Source organism: Plecotus auritus, assembly GCF_963455305.1.
Source record: "Plecotus auritus genome assembly, chromosome: 2".
NCBI lineage: Eukaryota > Metazoa > Chordata > Mammalia > Chiroptera > Vespertilionidae > Plecotus > Plecotus auritus.
The window spans coordinates 17,862,506-17,880,565 of NC_137771.1; the positions used below are offsets into that span (position 1 = coordinate 17,862,506).

The window sequence follows — 18,060 nt, forward strand, 5'->3', positions numbered from 1 at the left end:
ACATTTGCTGATTTCCCTAACATCCAAGATGCCATCAACTGTAAGATGCATCATTTTATGTAGAGTGGTGAACGCAGATGTACAAGGCAAGCCGACCCAGCCCCTTCCAGGCCCTGCCATGCACTAGCTGGGTAATCTCATCAAGACACATTTCTCCCTGGGAAAATAAATACTGTACCTGCCCAGAGGATTGCTGTGAGGATTAAATAAGCCAATCCATTCACTCATTTAGTCAATCAACAAATATTTATTGAGCATCTACTATGGGAGACACAAGTTTAGGGGTAGGGGGCTTGGTGGTGGGACAAGACATCAGGTCATGACCTCATGGAGCTTGTAAGGAGCTTCCAAAAGTCTGGCACATAGAAGCAGCAACAAGAGGGAGGGATCCTCTCCCTTCTCTTCTGCTCTTGAGATTCCAGGAATTCCTGTTTTTCTTAAATGGATCTTTAATGGCTGCCGGTATTTACTTCAGAGAGGTGAGGTTTTTCCAGACAGTTACAATGATGGCTTCCTGCTTTGTGAACAATTCCTGGTGAGAATTCTACAACTTCCTCCTTTTTGCACAGCTCTCAAGACCGTGCAGGCTATCCAGGACAAAGGGTTTGTTAGAGACATTTCCCCAACTGAGAATTGGAGGCTCCGACCTCTCTCATCGGTTCACGATCACTCCCTGGGGTGAGCCAAGCTCATAGAAGGGAAATGCCCTGCCCTGAACTCAGAGGAGTTTTTGTTTGTCATCAAATATTTATTGAGAAACTACTACCTGCCAGACACAGTGGTGAAATAAAAGCGGGCTGAGGCTGACAGCCTCCCCTCCCCTCCTGGGCTCATTCACAGGCCACTTCCTCTAGGAGGCCTTCCCTGACTCCACGACTCCTGTTACACACTTCCACAGCAAGTGGCTCTTCCTTTTTTGTAACAGCCACACACCTCTTGTTACTCAATACCCGTCAACCTACTGCAATGCAAGGCCTCTGGGACTGGGACTGGGTGCCTGGTACCAGGTCTACGTGTCGGTACAAACTAGGTGCTCAGTAAATACTTTTTTTTTTTTTTTTAACAGAATGAGACTTTCGTTTTTATTACTCAAAAAAGCTTCATTTTTAAATTTATTTAGCTTTCTGACTCTGTGCTTGTGCCTTCAACACTTTCACCACGATTTTCTGCTCCTCAATAAGGAAAGCACGCTTGATCCTGTCACGGACACATTTGGCACACATGGATCCACCATAGGCCCTGCTGACGTGCTTTTTCGTTTTAGACAACCTCATTAGAACTTTAGGCCTCATGGCACGAACTCCTCGAAGTCAGCCTGGGCACATACCACATGCAGATTTTGGTGCTTTCCCAACCTTCTTGGTGTAAAGGTAAACAATTCTATTACCAGGGGTTCGGGACAGTCTAGTTTTGTTAGAGGCTGTATTGTAGGACAGCCTCCGACGGTATGTCAAACGCTGGACCATGGTGAATACCTAAACTGAAGTCACCGTCCCCCTCAGTAAATACTTTTGTTTCATGAGTGAAACTCCTAAGGCCTCCCGGAGTAAACCAGACCTTTTCCCTAACAGTAAGATGGCCCTGGAATTGACAAGAACAAGGAACACTAAATACTAAGTGTCCTTAAAATTTTTTTTAAATTTTTATTGATTTCAGAGAGGAAGGGAGAGGGAGAGATAAAAACATCAATGATGAGAGAGAATCATCAACTGGCTGCTATCTGCACGCCTCATACTGGGGATCGAGCCTGCAACTCGGGCATGTGCCCTGACCGGGAGTTGAACTGTGAACTCCTGGTCCATAGTTCAATGCTCAACCACTGAGCCACACTGGTCGGGCTAGCTTTCTCCTTCTCAGTTGATGCTTCCTCTCTGACCAGAAAACATTCTGCTGGGAATGGGGTTAGGGTCCAGGATCAGAGAACTCACTGCTTCTCCTTCCCAGGTCTCAGCAAAGTTCAGCCATCTTCTATTAAATGAAGTTTTCAGTTTATCTCTATATTTTCCTCATCTGTGGGTTTTTTTCTCATTGCTCTTCTCCATTAGCTCTGATGGCCAATGGCCAACTGAAAATGATTAACTCCAAGTGCTTCCCCACATATATTTTTATATATATTTTTTCCTTCCCAGATACTAAAGTATATGCTGCTATGGGAAATCATGACTTTCACCCCAAAAGCCAGCTCCCAGCGGGGAGCAACAATATCTACAATCAGATAGCAGAACTATGGAGACCCTGGCTCAATAATGAATCCATTGCTCGCTTCAAAGAAGGTACTAATACCATTTGCTACTATACGCACTCATTGTAAGCCAAGGTCTAATCTAATTCATCTTTACCACATCCCCAGGAGATTGGTACTGATTTTATTCCTCTTTCATAGATAAGGAGACTGAGGTTTAAAGATACCAAATCACTTTGGCCAAGGTCACCCCCTTAGGGAGGCAGACGTGATAGCAGGGCTGACTCCAGTGCCCATGCTCTCAACCCCACGGCACTAATGAGGATGAGCAGTGAATATTTATTAAGAGTTTACTGTATGCCAAGCACTAGCCTCAGTGCGTTACTAGACTCCTTGCAAATACACTAGGAAAGGGCAGTGACCTTCAATTCGGTTCAAGCAGGGTTTCTCAACCTTGTCACTATTGACATTTGGGGCAGAAGGTCTTTGTAGTGGGGGCTGTGCTGTGAACTACAGGATGTTTAGCAGCATGTCTGGCCTCTACCCCCTAGGTGCCAGTAACACCCCCAGTTGCAATGCCAAAAAATGTCTCTAGACATTGCCAAATGCTCCCTGGGGGACAAGATCACCTGGTTGAGGACAACTGACCCAAAGACAGCCTGCCCAAGGTAACCCCGATTCCTCTTCCTTTTCCTCAGTCCACTGCTGCTGGGGCTCCCCATTGGCCAGACCAACCAGAAGCCTGTGGCACAGAAGCCCATTGGCTTAGTTCACATAGATCAGCTCCTAGGGCAAAGAGCCGAGTAGAGAAGGGTTGATGATGCATCTGGAAGGGCAAACACACCTCATTGTTATCACCATGATACAGATGAGGAAACTGAGACAGAGAAGTTAAGTAACTTTCCCAAGTTGCACAGCTAATAAGTGATGATAGAAGCAGGATTTGAACCGAGGTAACCTGGCTCCAGAGCCTTAGGTCTTAACCCATGATGCCTGTCTTATGGGAAAGATGAGAAGGGAGTATTAAGGGAGGGAGAAAGTGAGAGAGTAAAGGGGGCAGAGGTGTGTTTAGTCAGAGGCAGAGGAACCCTTCATATTTTCCCTGGCTGTGATGTCCTAGGTGCGTTCTATTCTGAGAAGTTGCCGGGGACGACTGGGCGAATCGTGGTCCTCAACACCAATCTGTACTATACCAGCAATGAGCAGACGGCCAGCATGGCTGACCCTGCCCAGCAGTTCCAGTGGCTGGAAGATGTGCTGAGCAATGCATCCAGAGCTGGGGAAATGGTAAGGGCTCCTACCTCCTCCCCCTTCCCTGCCCCCTCTCACATCACTTCCTGCATGAGTCTCCCACCTCTGCACAAATTCATCCGCTCTTTGCAGATGCCTACATCACAGGCTGGAGTGGGGAACCTTTTTGTGCCAAGGGCCATTCGGACATTTATAACATCATTTGCAGGCCGCACAAAATCATCAACTTAAAAATTAGCCTGTTATATTTGGTTAAACATTTAATCAACTCACCTCCAATGCCTTGGAAGAGCCAGACCAAATGATTTCACGGGCCTTATATGGCCCGCGGGCCAGACGTTCCCCACCCCTGACAGAGGGTCTTTATCAGCCTGGCACCAGAAGGGGGCTTTGTCCATCCTCAGAACAGCCCGTGAGGCTGGGACCCCAATGCCCATTGCAGATGTGAGGCTCCCGAGGGGTAGTGAAGATCCCAAGTCACACAATAAGTGGTGGGGCCAAGACCAGAACCCCGACTCCAAGTCCAGTGCTCTTTTCACTTCTGCCACACTCCACAGCTGCAGCCCACATTGTGGGCTAGACTTGAAGGGGATGCCCTGCCCTGTGGTGAAGCACGGGAGTTGGTTGGAATGCCTGTAAGGAGGACTCTCCGAAAGGTCGGGGTCCTCTGGGGGGAACTTGCCGAAGGCGGCAGCCCCTACCTTGACTTTTCCAAACAAGTCCTATCCCCCGGGTGTTTTGCTAGAATCTCTATGTTTAGTCTTTAAAGACCCGGCCTTATAGAAACATGTGTTTTCTCAAGGGTACTTACCTTGCTGATTGTATCTAGAGGTTAATTTTAGTTCAAGCTGTTGTTACAACAAAAAGCTAACGAGGCAGGCAATCGGGGCTATTTTAGTTGCTAAAGCTAAACAGTCCCTTAGCCTTCTCTTTCACAGAAACATGTCAGAGTAATCTGTTCATCTGTCGCTTAGGGTCTGCTGGTCAGCCCTGGCACTGCCCTTGAGGTGTGTCCAGCTCGTCTGCTAGGCTGGAAGCTCCCTGAGGACTGGTCCTGTGTCTCATTTGCTTGAGTCCCTGCACAGAACAGCAGCACCTCCCAGCAGGATTTCATGGCTGGTGCTTCTGAGCACTCACTGTGCATTATCTCATTTAACTCTCAAAGCTCCACCTGTTAGGTGCTATTCCCAATGAAAAAACTGAAGCTCATGGGGGCTGAAGGGGTAAGAGATCAACCAAAGGACTTGTATGCATGCATATGAGCATAACCAATGGACAGACAGTAGGGGTGTGAGGGCATGTGCTGGGGGGTGGGAGCGGCTGGGCAGAGGTCAATGGAGGGAAAAGGAGACTCATGTAATGCTTTAAACAATAAAAAATTTAAATTAAAAAACAAAACAAAACAAAAAACAACAACACTGAAGCTCAGAGCGGTGACACACCGCTGGTGTCCAAGCTGTAGTTTAACTCCAAAGTTCATGCTCCTAATTGCCCTCTCCCTCACCCCCATTCTACTTCTTGCAGTGGTGGCCAAGGGCCCAGGCATTATTAGCTGAGTGATTCAAGGAATGGAAGGTGTGATCCCACATGAACACTTAGCATCTGGAGGGGCAAACACACGGTCATGCAGGGCAGGCTCAGTTACAGTGCCCGGCTCTCCAAGAGGAGACCAGTCTGTGAGGATCAGGAAGGTTTCAGGAGGAGGTGTCCTTTGAACTGGGTTTTAAAGTCTGAGTAGGATTACAGAAGTGAAAATGAAAAGGGCACGCCAGGTGGCAGGCATAGCATGGGCAAAGCAGAGGTGGGAAGCATGTGTACATTACTGGGTACAGAGAATACTGGAATCTGCCCGGAAGAGGGGAAGCAGAGGGGGTACACTTGAACCTATCTGCTTGCCTTTGGGGAGATGGGCAGGTTTTGAAAGGTGGAAATGAAGCGCTAGGAGGGCATCTCTGAGCCCTTCCTGGCACTCCTTCCTCATAGGTGTACATCATTGGCCACGTGCCCCCGGGGTTCTTTGAGAAGAAAGGGAATAAAATGTGGTTCCGGGAGGGATTCAATGAGAAGTACCTGAAGGTGGTCCAGAAGCATCATCGAGTCATCGCAGGGCAGTTCTTTGGGCACCAACACCTGGACAGCTTTCGGATGTTCTACGATGATGCAGGTACTCAACCTGGAGGGCACCTGCCAGCCTACCTCCCTTTTCTCACCAGCCTCTCTCAGTCCCATTGTCTCTCTCCTAAAAGGTGCCCCCATCAGTGTCATGTTCCTTACACCGGGAGTCACCCCATGGAAAACCACATTACCTGGAGTGGTCAATGGGGCCAACAATCCAGGCATCCGAGTGTTCAAATACGACCGAGCCACGCTGAGCCTGCAGGTCAGGAGCCTTGGGTCTGCTGGGGTTGGAGGAGGAGGGAGGCAAGGGTCTAAACACATCACCACACTCCCTAACTCTTTCCCAGCTAATCCACACTCTAATGACCACTGAATCTCAGGAAGATCAAGTTACTTCCCCCCTGCTAGAACTCAGGATCAGACCCCTGGTGCTATCTCCAAATCCTGCCACCAAATCAGGTCATTTCTTCTTCCCCAAATCTCCCTTTGCCCCGGATCATTGCCACGGGCCTCCTAGTACCTAATTTCTCTGCCTCCAGCACTGCCCTGCGGTAGCTCACCTGCTACATACTACAGAAGAGATTAATCTGTCTAAAGCAGCGGTCACTAACCTTTCGGACCTCATGGACCACCAGTGGTCCGCGGACCACCGGTTGTCGACCGCTGTTCTAAAGCACTTGTCTCTCTCCTGCTCAATAACCTTCAATGGCTCCACAGTGTCCCCAAGATAAGATGGATCTCCTCAGCCTGGTATTCAAGTGTGCCCTCAGGCCCACTGCCCACAGGTCTGTCTTCTCTACATTGATTACACTGCAGCTAACTGGTTCCCAACTCATCAAGCAGCCCGTCACCTCCTGGGATGTGCTTGTGATTATTAAAATGACAAAAACATTATTCCTTAATTTATTCAATAAACTATTAATTATCTGCCGTGCCAGGCCGGTGCTAAGCACAGGAGATACCTAAGTGAACACAACAAAGTCACTGCTCTCCCGGAGCTGACATTCCTACAGGAGTAAACAACTGAGTCAAGTCAAGTCCGGCATGAGATACGGGCTAAGGAGAAGAGAAAACAGTGAAGAGGCAGGTGGTGACGATGGTCATAGAGTGTGTGTGCCGTTAGATAGGTGTGGCAGGAAAGTGTCACTGATAGGATGACCGTTCTATCCTGAGTAAACTGAGGGAGTGAGCCATGTGAGCATCTGATGGAGGAAGAGCAAGTCAAAGGCCCTGGGGTGGGAATGTGCCTGGTGTGTTAGAAGAGCAAGGAGGCCAGTGTGGCCACAGTGGGAAGCACAAGGAGAGAGTGAGCGGGACAAGGTTAGATCACACAGGTCATGAGCAGGGCTCTGGATTTGGAAGGTTTGGGGCAGAAGAATTAAATATGCTGACTTACAAAAACCACCATGTCTGCTGTGCAGAGAACAGGCTGTCGGGGTCAAGGGCAGAACCAGGAGGATGAGACAGGAGGTGACTGCACCAACCACGAGAGGTGATGGTGCTGTGGGCCAGGGTGGTAGCAGTGGGTGGTGAGACGTGCCAGATCCTGGATGTATTGTGACGGCAGAGCAGACAGGATCTGCTGGTGGATTGGACGAGGGGTGTGAGAAAAGAGGAATCAAGGAGGGCTCCAAGGCTTTGGTCTGAAAACTTGGAAGGAGGAAGTTGCTATTGACTGAAATGGGACCATAGCAGGAGGAGCAGGTTTCAGAGGGAAGACCAGAAAACTGGTTTTGACCTGTTAACTGTAGGATGTCTAAGTGGCATGCAAGTGAAAGTGCTGAGGGAGGAGGCAGCTGGAGTCCCAGGAAGAGGTGGGTATTGAGATTTAATCTGGGAGTTGAGAAATGCCATTTAAAACACGGACTGGGTAAGATAACCTAGGTCCTTGATTCTGGAGTAAATGAAGGTGGAGAAGAGGTCTGAGGATTTTGAAGAGTATGATCCCTTGTCCACATGGGCACTCCGAGGGCTTTTTTCAGCAAGAGGAATCACAGGCTGGGACTCCCTCCTCCCTGCACCTGGCCCCACCAACGATGGGGCCGTTTGTTTCCCAACGATGCATTGTGAGAGGTCGCCTTTCTAGCCTGGGCACCAACATGCCTTACATCCTTCTCAGGGAGGGAGCCGGACACACGTGGGTTTGAATCTTGGCTCCGCCACTCGGGAGCTTTTTGACCTCCTTGGGCCTCCCTTGCTTCATCTGTAAATGGGAGGAAGGAAATTGCATCCACACATGGCAGCTCCTCTTACCCCACCTCTAGTGACCTGGAGCAGATCCACAGATTTAAGTGGAAAGTGTTGGACAGATAAACCCTTCCAGGTTCTAGTCTTGAAGATGCACCTGAGTCCTAGGAGTCTTGGGTGTATCGCAAGCTTCCAATCAACCACAATTCTATAACCTATCTCAGCCAGGCACTCCGTCCTACTTCTTTTAAGTTGCTTTTTATCATTTATTCTATAAATATTTACTGAACATTTCTGTGAATCTGGGAGCTTTCTGGGACAGAAAATGCACAGGCCATGGGGTAAACCACCTGGTTCCACTCCTGCCTTGGCCACTGAACACCTGTAGGACCTGGGGCAAAGAAATTAACCTCGTTAGGACTCAGTTTCTTCATCTGTGAAATGGGGGTGATAAGCGCAGTTACTTCATCAGATTCAATTAGCGGATGTCACACACACACACACACACACACACACACACACACACACACACCGGTAAATAGTAAATGCTCATTAACTAATAGCAGTCATTATGGAGGGTGGGGGCAAAGGGTGCAGGATTGGGGGTGGAAGCAGACAGTTGTTCATAGCCGGCCTCCTGCCCCCTCTCCAGGACATGATGACTTACTTCATGAACCTGAGCCAGGCGAACGTGCAGGGAACGGCGCGCTGGGAGCTCGAGTACCAGCTGACCAAGGCCTACGCGGTGCCCGACGCAGGCGCCCGCTCCATGCACAATGTGCTGGGCCGCATCGCCAGCGACCAGGGCACGCTGCAGCGCTACTATGTCTACAATTCGGTCAGCTACGACACGCGGGCCTGCGACGAGATCTGCCGCGCCGAGCACGTGTGCGCGCTGCGCGAAGTGGCCTCCGACTCATACGCCACCTGCCTGCGCGCCCCCGCCGCTGCTCCCGGGCCCGGGCTCCGGCTCCTGCTGGCAGCGCAGCTAGGCCTGAGCGCGTTGCTCGCGTGGTGACCTGGGGTGCCGCCTGCTGGATCGCTGGGTTTGCCTTCCTCTGTCTGGGTCAGTTGGGGCCAGCGTCACCCACTGAGGGCTGGACTTTTTCCTTTTTTCGGCGTTCGCAGAGTGAACGGGGATGGGGCAGCCAGATCAGAAAAGAAGCCCAAAGACCATACCACAAGCCCATTTCTTCCAAGTTTTACGTTTTATATGTATTAAAAAAGCTCACGATGTATCTTATTATGTGCATTACCCTTTCAATATGTAAATAGTGTTTAAAGCAACTCCTTTGCTGTTAGTGAAAGTCCCCCCACGGATAATGGGAGTAAAGCCGCTAGGACGATGCGCCTCGTTGATCCTGGGTCCGTGGTCTCCCCTGCACATGGCCCGATCTCTTTTAGTTCACGAAGTCCCGCAATCTGGGATCAAAATAGGCCTCTCTGTTTTGTTTCGCAACGATGCAATGTGAGAGGTCGCAGTTCTAGCCTGGGCACTCACCTCCGGGCCATTTTCGCCGTCATGGACCCACAGGAGCGTCAAATACAAACACAAGGCAGTTAGCGCCTGAGAAACTAAAGGCAGTGTACCCGGGCCCGCCCGCCTTCAGCGCGGCTGGGAATCCCTGCGCCGGCTGCCTCACTACGGGGTGGGGGTGGGGGTGGGGGTGGGGGTAGGGAGCGGGGGTGGGACTCCGGCCATCTGGGGCGGGGCCTGTGGGCCTCGCTCCTCCCCGGACAGGGCGGGACGGGGAAGTCCCGCCCAGGAGGCCCGGGCCCTAGGAGACTCCGAGGGTGGTGACTGCCTCCTTCCGGCCGCTAGGACCCTGGCCGGGAGGGCGAGTCCCAGCCCAGAGGGAAGACGGGGGAGAGGCTGGCGGGTCATGCCCTGCTCACTCCGCGCCATTCTCCTTCGGGACCTGATCCTGGGCGTATTGGGCATCTCTGCCTTCCTCATCCACTTGGGCTCCGACCTGTGGGCGGTGAGCCAGTATGTGCTCAGCGGGCGCTATCTGTGGGCCGCACTGGTGTTGTTGCTGCTGGGTCTCGCCTCGGTCGCACTTCAAGTCTTCAGCTGGGTCTGGCTGCGCGCCGACCCCGCTGGCCTGCACTCGTCTCAGCTCTCAGTCCGCTGCTTGGCGCTGCTCCACCTCCTGCAGCTGGGCTACCTGTACAGGTGAGCGCCCCGCCCTCGGGAAGGGGGGAGACGGGGCCCGGCGGTACCTCCTACAGCTGGGCTACTTGTACAGGTGAGCGCCCTGACACGGGAAGGGGGTGGGGAGGTACCCCGTGGGCACCTTTACCTACAAATGAGTTTCCAGCTCCTTAAAAAATAACTCCGACCGAAACCGGTTTGGCTCAGTGGATAGAGCGTCGGCCTGCGGACTGAAAGGTCCCGGGTTCGATTCCGGTCAAGGGCATGTACCTTGGTTGCGGGCACATCCCCAGTGGGAGGTGTGCAGGAGGCAGCTGATCGATGTTTCTCTCTCATCGATGTTTCTAGCTCTCTATCCCTCTCCCTTCCTCTCTGTGAAATATCAATAAAACATATAAAAAAAAAAATAACTCCGGCTGATAGCCCTCAGAACTCATCTAGCCCGTCCCTGCCCGGCACAGGTAAAGGAAGAAACAGGCCCAGAGAAGAAAGGCGTGATTTGGAGTCAGACCTCTCTGGGATCCAGTCGTGGCTTTACCCTCTGTGGCCTCATTCCTGTCTTTTTTTTTTTTTTTTTAAATCTATTTTATTGATATTTCACAGAGAGGAAAGGAGAGGGATAGAGAGCTAGAAACATCGATGAGAGAGAAACATCGATCAGCTGCCTCCTGCACACCTCCCACTGGGGATGTGCCCGCAACCAAGGTACATGCCCTTGACCGGAATCGAACCCGGGACCCTTCAGTCTGCAGGCCGACGCTCTATCCACTGAGCCAAACCGGTTTCGGCCATTCCTGTCTTTTCTGAGCCTCGGCTTCCTCCCCTGTTAAAAAGAGGTTGTAGCCCTAGCCGGTTTGGCTCAGTGGATAGAGCGCCAGTCTGCAGACTGTAGGGTCCCAGGTTCGATTCTGGTCAAGGGCACATGTCCTGGTTGCAGGCTCGGTCCCCCGTTGGGGGCATGCAGGAGGCAGCCTATCAATGATTCTCCCTCATCATTGATGTTTCTATCTCTCTCTCCTTCTCCTTCCTCTCTGAAATCAATAAATATATTAGAGGCCCAATGCACGAAATTCGTGAAAGAGCAGGCCTTCCTTCCCCGGGCTGCCAGCACTGGCTTCCCTCAGGCACCCGGACCCGAGCTGCCCTCGCAGCCACGGCTTCATCCCCGACTGTTCTGCTGTTTGGTCTAATTAGCATATTAGCTCTTTATTATATAGGAGATATATACATACATATTAATCTAAAGGTTTGTCTGGCAGGCAGGCCTGTTGTGAGGAGTGAGGGAAAGAACAGAGAGCTGGGCTCCTGAGGCAGAGGCAAGCGGATAGACCAGTGTTCCTTTTAGCTGGGGATGGGGCCTTGGTCAAGACACTTGACTCCTCTAGGTCTCAGTTAACTCATTGCTCCAGTGGGGATGGTCATCATGCATGCCTCTGTTTGGTAAGGGTGAAATGAAATGAGACCTGTGAATTGTGTGCAAACGCTAGCTAGCTTCATGAGAGTTTCAGCAGCCCTGACCCCCAGAGCAGTACCTGTTCCCTCACCCCTGAGTGCCTCTCACCCTTCTTTCCCAGTTGTATTCTCCCTGAACATTTCCTCTCCGCCTACCCCTGCTCCCCACCCTGACCAAATAAGAGGGCAGAGATGGGGGTCTGACTCATCCTTTCCAGAACTGGCAAGGCCCTCTAGAGAGGGGGAAGCTGACACCAAGGGGTCAGTCATGAGGTAAAGTCAGGGCAGGGTGTGGTCTGGGTTGGGTTGGGTGGGGATGGGGTGGGTGGAGTCAGGATCTGCTTTTGAATCCATTTTTGTTGTTGTTGTTGTCAATCCTCACCCGAGGAGGATATTTTTTCCATTGATTTTTAGGGAGAGTGGAAGAGAGAGGGAAAGACAGAAATATCAATGTGAGAGAAACACATCAATTGGTTGCCTCCTGCAGGAGGCCCGACCAGGGCCCAGGGGAGGAACCTGCAACCAAGGTACATGCCCTTGACCGGAATCGAACCCGGGACCCTTCGGCTCACAGGTTGATACTCTGTCTACTGAGCCAAACCGGCAAGGGCTTGAATCCATTTTGACAGAGTCTCTCCAGCTCTTGTCCTGACAAAGTTGCATCGAGTGTCCAGGAGTGGGCGAGAGGGGCTTTGAATGTTGCATTTTGCCTGAGGGACTGTACAGGCATCAGTAAAACTCCAGGGGGGGCACGAAGAGGTACACATTACCATTCTGGCAGGCCTCAGTGAGCCCTGAATCCATAACTATATCATGCATCTTCCCGTCTCCTATTTCTGCTGAGTGTGAGGCAGACAATGCACTGAGCTTTGGTTTTGAAAATGATCTCTGTGTCTGCCTGTGACTAGGCTGAGGCAGGGCCCTGCCATGGCGTTGGGGGACCAGAGGCAGGACTCCTGCTGAGGGCGAGCCCCGACCCAGGGCTGCCTGCCTGTCTCCTTCCTGTGTTGTCAAGTCCATCCAGGGGAGGTAACAGTACACGTCTGATGAATGAATTCGCAGTGAGCGAATGGGCTCACCCCCCAGTAACCAACTGAGACCAGTTGTGGGTGGTGGAAGCCGTGGTGCATCTTCCACTCCCACCTCATGCTAGGGGGTCACCCAGGCCTGTCTGTCCAACTTCTGTACTCTCTCAACTCTGCCCCGGTCTCCAGCCCCAGCACTCGGAGGCTCTTATCCTTTCTCCCTGGATTGTTACAACAGCCTCTTAAATAGACCCCTGCTTCCGGCCTTAGCCCCTCCATCCCTTCCTCCTCGCCACACCTGGGAGTTCTTTCTAAAGCACAGTCTGACCTGTCTCACCTGTGCTCAGAAGCTCTCAATGGCTCCCCTTCCTCATAGGATCCTAAGAAATTCTTAGGCTTGCTAAAATTTGAGAACTATCGCCTTAGGCAATTTTCTTGTGTGCCTTTACTATTCAAACACCATTGCTTATTAGCTCGTTGGTCATGTTTTCCCATCTGTAAAATACAGATGTTGTAAGGCCTAAATGGACAAGGCTTGTAATGAACTTGGATAGTGCCTGGCCAGCAGGAGCAGCAGTAATTATTGTTTGTTTGGTTTTTTTTAATGTGTTGGCAGAACACTTCTTTTTTAAAAAAATATGTTTTTATTGATTTCAGAGAGGAAGGGAGAGCGGGAGAGATAGAAACATCAATGATGAGAGAGAATCATTGATTGGCTGCCTCCTGCACTCCCCCTACTGGGGATCGAGCCCGCAACCGGGGCATGTGTCCTTGACTGGAATTGAACCTAGGACCCTTGAGTCCACAGGTCGACGCTCTATCTTGCCCAGCGTCCCACAGCATGTAGGATTGGAGCCTGCCTGCATCTACCTGGTAAGCAGGGGAAGGAGGAATGCCTCAGGACACTAACCTGGCCCCTGGGTCATCCGTATGTGCCTAGGTGCATGCAAGGGCTGCAGCAGGGGCTGTTGGTGTGGCAGCAGGAGACGCCCTCCCAGTTCGACTTGGCCTACGCCGACTTCCTCTCCCTGGACATCAGCATGCTGCGGCTCTTTGAGACCTTCCTGGAGAAGACGCCGCAGCTCACGCTGGTGCTGGCCATCGTGCTGCAGAGTGGCCGGGCCGAGTACTACCAGTGTGAGTAGTCGTCCTGGCCGCAGCTCGCCCCCCTTTTATGGCTCGAGAAAGTTTCCCACAGAGATCAGGAACGCTTCCCTCTTTCATAAGGACCGCTTAGAACCGTGGTCGGCAAACTGCGGCTCGCGAGCCACATGTGGCTCTTTGGCCCCTTGAGTGTGGCTCTTCCACAAAATACCACGGCCTGGGCGAGTCTATTTTGAAGAAGTGGCGTTAGAAGAAGTTTAAGTTTAAAAAATTTGGCTCTCGAAAGAAATTTCAATCGTTGTACTGTTGATATTTGGCTCTGTTGACTAATGAGTTTGCCGACCACTGGCTTAGAAGATAGGAGCACATCCTTCGTCAGGCAGGTCTGGGTTCAATTCCAAAGTGACATCCCAACACTAGCTATAGGAGTTTGGACCAATGACTCCACCTCTCTGAGTATTGGTTTGTTTTCATCTGTAAAATGGACATGACACATAATCCTACCTCCTAGGACTGATGAAGGATCAAGGGAGGTGATGCATATACCAGGTGTCTGGTGCATAACAAAGCTTAATTGTCATTTTTACTCTTTTTTTAAAAAAAATATATTTTATTATTTTTTTTTTTACAGAGAGGAAGGGAGAGGGATAGAGAGTTAGAAACATCGATGAGAGAGAAACATCAATCATCTGCTTCCTGCACAGCCCCTACTGGGGATGTGCCTGCAACCAAGGTACATGCCCTTGACTGGAATCGAACCTGGGACCATTGAGTCCGCAGGCCAACACTCTATCCATTGAGCCAAATTGGTCAGGGCCATTTTTACTCTTTTGAAGACAACAGATAAAGGGAGTGTGTAGGGTGCGACACATAATAGACAACTTGTTGGTCCATAAAATGTGTGTTGGGCACCTTCACTCACTTAAGTTGTTATTGAGCATCTTTGTGCCTGTCCCTGTGCTGGGGGCACTGCAGTGAGCAAGGACCAGCCCCTGCCCTGCTGGGCTGGCTGGAAAGCAGGTAAAGTCTGCAGAGGGAGAAGCCGGTGGCCTTGTAAACCACGGAGAAGTTTGTACACTGAGGAGCTTTGGGAAGGATTTCTCCTGTGAAAGGGAAGTAATGAGCCCAAGACTCCAACTGTGTCTGCTTCCAGGTCCAGGGCTGCCCCTTTCTGCCTCCTGCCCTGTCTCTCTCCCCCTCCCCGCCTCCCCGCTGTAAATGCCACAGCCTCCCAAGGGACCCGTCTCCACTCCGCCATCACTCACTGTGCGACCTGGAGAGTCTTCCCTTCTCTGGCCTCAGGTTCTATAGCTGTACAAGATGGGGTTGGACTTGATCTCCAGGGACGCTTTCAGCTGCTCCTTCGAGTCTGTGTATTAATTGAAAAAGACCAGTAATAGCAGCCATCACGATCGAGTGCCTGCTGGTAACTGGGCACTGTGTAGAGTGCTTTATTATCAGTGCTCACACCAAGCCCTGTAGGTTGGTGCTACGTTTATCTCCATTTTGCACAAGAGGAAAGAGGTACAGAAAGGTGGAGTGATTTGCCCTGGGACACACAGCATACACTGGGCACACATTTTTGTCTGTCTGTTTGAGGGCAGTGAGTGTCTAGGACCAGGGCCAAATGGATACAGTCTACACTGTCTGTGTATGGGGGGTGGGGGAGAGGAGCGAGGGAAGAGACAGATTTCCCCAACTTTTTATTTAGCAAACATTTGTGCCAGGTACTGGGCTGCCTGGGGATCCCAGGGGAGCAGAATCTGTTTCCTACCCTGAAGGAGCTTAGAGATAAGGAAATTGATAATTAGTTCAATATCAGTGGGTGGGATCGGATCTGGAGGTGTGGCCTCCTACTTCAGGGTAAGGAGGAGCAGGCCAGGAGAAACGGGGCATGTGCCCCTGGCCTACCTAACATCGTGAGCAAAGCTTGTCCAGGCCAGAGAAGGCAGCGTGCGGGGCAGGCTGGAAGAACACAGCCCTGCTGAGACCCAGAGCGTGGGAGTTAGAGAGGACGATGGCCACAGATGTGATTCCAGGCTGGGCGTGGGTTCCGGGCCCATGGCAGGTTCCCAGCAAACATCTGCGGAATGGACGCGGTGGGAAGGAGGCAGGGGAGGGAGCGTTCTAGAGACATTCCAGCGCTGCTTCCCTCCCTCTCTGGGGACTCGTGGACAACCAGTAGGTGGGCTAGGATCCCCACCGTACACTTCGAGTCTTGGAAAACCGAGACCAGGGCCCAGTCTGGGCGGCGGGCGGGGGGGGGGGGGGGGGAGTGAGGATGTACCATCTGTACAGCAGGGCACCTTCAGAGGCCTGTTGCCACCGCATGGGCTTCCAGCTTCCCTTTCTGAAAGCGAGAAAGGGGGAACTGGGACTGCTGGTTTTCAGATCCAGGGAAGGCTTGGGCCCTTCCGGGAAAGGAAGGGTTGCAGGGTTCTTTAAGATGCCAAGGCCCAGGGGTGCAGATGAGGGTGTCTACGTCACACACCCTCTCAGGTAGCACCTGAAAAGTAAAGCTTTGTGGTGAAGGGAAGACCCCATAGTTGAATCTCAGACCTGTTTTTGGTTGTGAGAACAACGTTCTCCAGTTGTAGTTTTCCCTTCAACAAGTTGGGGGTTCTCACACCCACCTCAGGGTGGGTATGAGGGCCCCCAGAACCTGTGAGTTCTGGGGAGTGCCAGGCAGGCTGCCCACAGGGCTCAGCTGTTTCCTCTTCCTCTCCGCAGGGGTTGGCATCTGCACGTCCTTTGTGGGTATCTCGTGGGCACTGCTTGACTACCACCGGGCCTTGCGCACCTGCCTCCCCTCCAAGCCGGTCCTGGGGCTGGGCTCTTCCGTGATCTACTTCCTGTGGAACCTGCTGCTGCTGTGGCCCCGCGTCCTGGCTGTGGCCCTGTTCTCAGCTCTCTTCCCCCGCTACGTGGCTCTGCACTTCTTGGGCCTGTGGCTGGTGCTGCTGTTCTGGGTCTGGTTTCAGGGTACCGATTTTATGCCGGATCCCCACTCTGAGTGGCTCTTCCGGGCCACGGTGGCCACCATCCTTTATTTCTCCTGGTTCAACGTGGCTGAGGGTCACACTCGAGGCCGTGCCACCATCCACCTGGTGTTTCTCCTGAGTGACAGCATTCTCATGGTGGTCACCTGGGTGACGCAAAGTACATGGCTGCCCAGTGGGATCCCGCTTCAGATGTTGCTGCCTGTGGGTGGCATCAGCTTCCTTTTGGGTCTGGTTCTGCGGCTTGTCTACTACCGCTGGCTGCACCCCAGCTACCCCTGGGAGCCTGCCCAGGTGGACGGGACCCCCGCCCTCCGCTCCCTCGAGTACTATGAACTGCCTCAGAACAGGCGCATGGGCCATTTGGCTCGGAATTTTTTCCCCCAAGGCTAGGGATGAGGCTGCTTTGCCATGGCCGGGGGAGGTAAATGGGGTCCTCTGAGGCAGGGTCAGACCCAGCCAGGGGACAGAAGGACACGTGCAATCAATCGTTAGAATGCAGGAGAAGATAAGCTAATTATGCTGCTGTGGGCTTTGACTCACTCAACAAGCACCTGATGCCTGATCTTGCCAGGCACTGGAGACTAGAGTTGAAGAAGACAGAGGCCTGCTTCAAGGAGAAGAAGACAAGAAGGACCACGCCCTGGAGGGCCAAGAGCCTCGATTATATACAAAACACTTGGAGAGGACGCCCTTTTCTTTTCCTTCCAACCAGTATATCTAGTGCCCAAAGCATCCCAGTGTTGGTATTTTCAGCCAATAATTGGTGGAGGTGCTATCCCAGCCCTTGGTTCCCCTATCCTGGAAGCCATGGATGCCCAATTGGCTGGCCTCCATCAACCCGTCCAAGGCCTTAGTGCAGCTGGCCCGGCCTCTGCCCCTGCTTTCAAGGGGCTGCCTTTCAACCAGGTGCCTTGTGAACCTGTGGTCTGGCCATGGCTCAGCCCATGGAGTATGTTTTATACGTCACACAGTGTACTTTCTACCTCAGAACCTATTGTGAGAGGAAGAGAAGGTGTGTGCATATGTGTCTCTGCAGGTGAGAGACACATATGTGTTGTTTTGTTGAACAGTATTATTAGGTTATTATTAAAACCTTATAAAATCCTCCAAACTAGTTGTGTCATTAAACTAAATCTACAGAATTCAAAGCCGCTTGGAAAGAAGGGGTCAGGGACACAAAGTCCACCGCTCAAAATCGGTGAAGGCCCTGCGACAGAGGAGAAGGGGCTGGACGTAGGCAGGACTTCTCAACCTTGTTTTCTAAGTTTCTGGAGCTGGCGAGCCGGTGTGGGGTTGATCGTTCAGGTGGGCACCAGAACCCAAATCTGGACTGAGTGGTGCTCTGCTGCTGGGCCTGGCAGTAGCTACAAACACCTTTAGTGTCAGAAGTGAATACGGGAGCCCAGGTGAAGGCCTTTTTGTTGGAAGCTCAGGGAGGGTGTAAGTGATGAGGTGGCTTAAGGAATGTGGACGTGGGCAATGGTGCCAGGGAGGTGGAACCTTGCTGCTCTTGGGAGGTCTGTGGGTTGGAGAAACAAGGAATTTTTTGCCAAAGCTCTCATCTGTATTCTAGATGAAGTTGTC

The 18,060-nt window shown here is 51.8% G+C and overlaps 2 protein-coding genes and 1 pseudogene across 4 annotated transcripts in view; 2 read left to right on the top strand and 1 right to left on the bottom strand.

Moving 5' to 3' along the window:
• The window catches only part of SMPDL3B (sphingomyelin phosphodiesterase acid like 3B), a 17,344-nt gene extending 8,260 nt beyond the window's left edge, over positions 1-9,084 (top strand). The window contains exons 5-9 of one of the 2 annotated variants that reach the window (XM_080654378.1): positions 2,130-2,273; positions 3,303-3,469; positions 5,417-5,597; positions 5,680-5,813; positions 8,391-9,023. In XM_080654378.1, the coding sequence (XP_080510504.1) occupies positions 2,130-2,273; positions 3,303-3,469; positions 5,417-5,597; positions 5,680-5,813; positions 8,391-8,756 (992 nt within the window). In that variant the 3' untranslated portion in view covers positions 8,757-9,023. Of the gene's footprint in view, positions 1-2,129; positions 2,274-3,302; positions 3,470-5,416; positions 5,598-5,679; positions 5,814-8,390 lie in introns of both variants that reach the window. The other variant, XM_080654377.1, reaches the window with a different exon arrangement.
• Positions 1,113-1,486, bottom strand: LOC308240904 (large ribosomal subunit protein eL34-like; annotated as a pseudogene). The gene has a single exon. The product of its transcript is annotated as a large ribosomal subunit protein eL34-like (transcript).
• Positions 9,085-9,528: 444 nt separating the features above from the next.
• Positions 9,529-17,584, top strand: XKR8 (XK related 8). The gene is made up of 3 exons (XM_080657841.1): positions 9,529-9,914; positions 13,311-13,507; positions 16,205-17,584. Exons 1-3 carry the CDS (start codon positions 9,622-9,624, stop codon positions 16,864-16,866), a joined length of 1,152 nt encoding a protein of 383 aa, XP_080513967.1. The 5' UTR covers positions 9,529-9,621; the 3' UTR covers positions 16,867-17,584.
• The last annotated feature ends 476 nt before the right edge of the window (positions 17,585-18,060 follow it).

Coding starts and splice junctions, on each gene's coding strand:
- XKR8 (XM_080657841.1), top strand. CDS start 9,622: ATGCCCTGCTCACTCCGCGCCATTCTCCTTCGGGACCTGATCCTGGGC. Junction 9,915..13,310: donor CAGCTGGGCTACCTGTACAG/GTGAGCGCCCCG, acceptor GTATGTGCCTAG/GTGCATGCAAGGGCTGCAGC. Junction 13,508..16,204: donor CCGGGCCGAGTACTACCAGT/GTGAGTAGTCGT, acceptor TCCTCTCCGCAG/GGGTTGGCATCTGCACGTCC.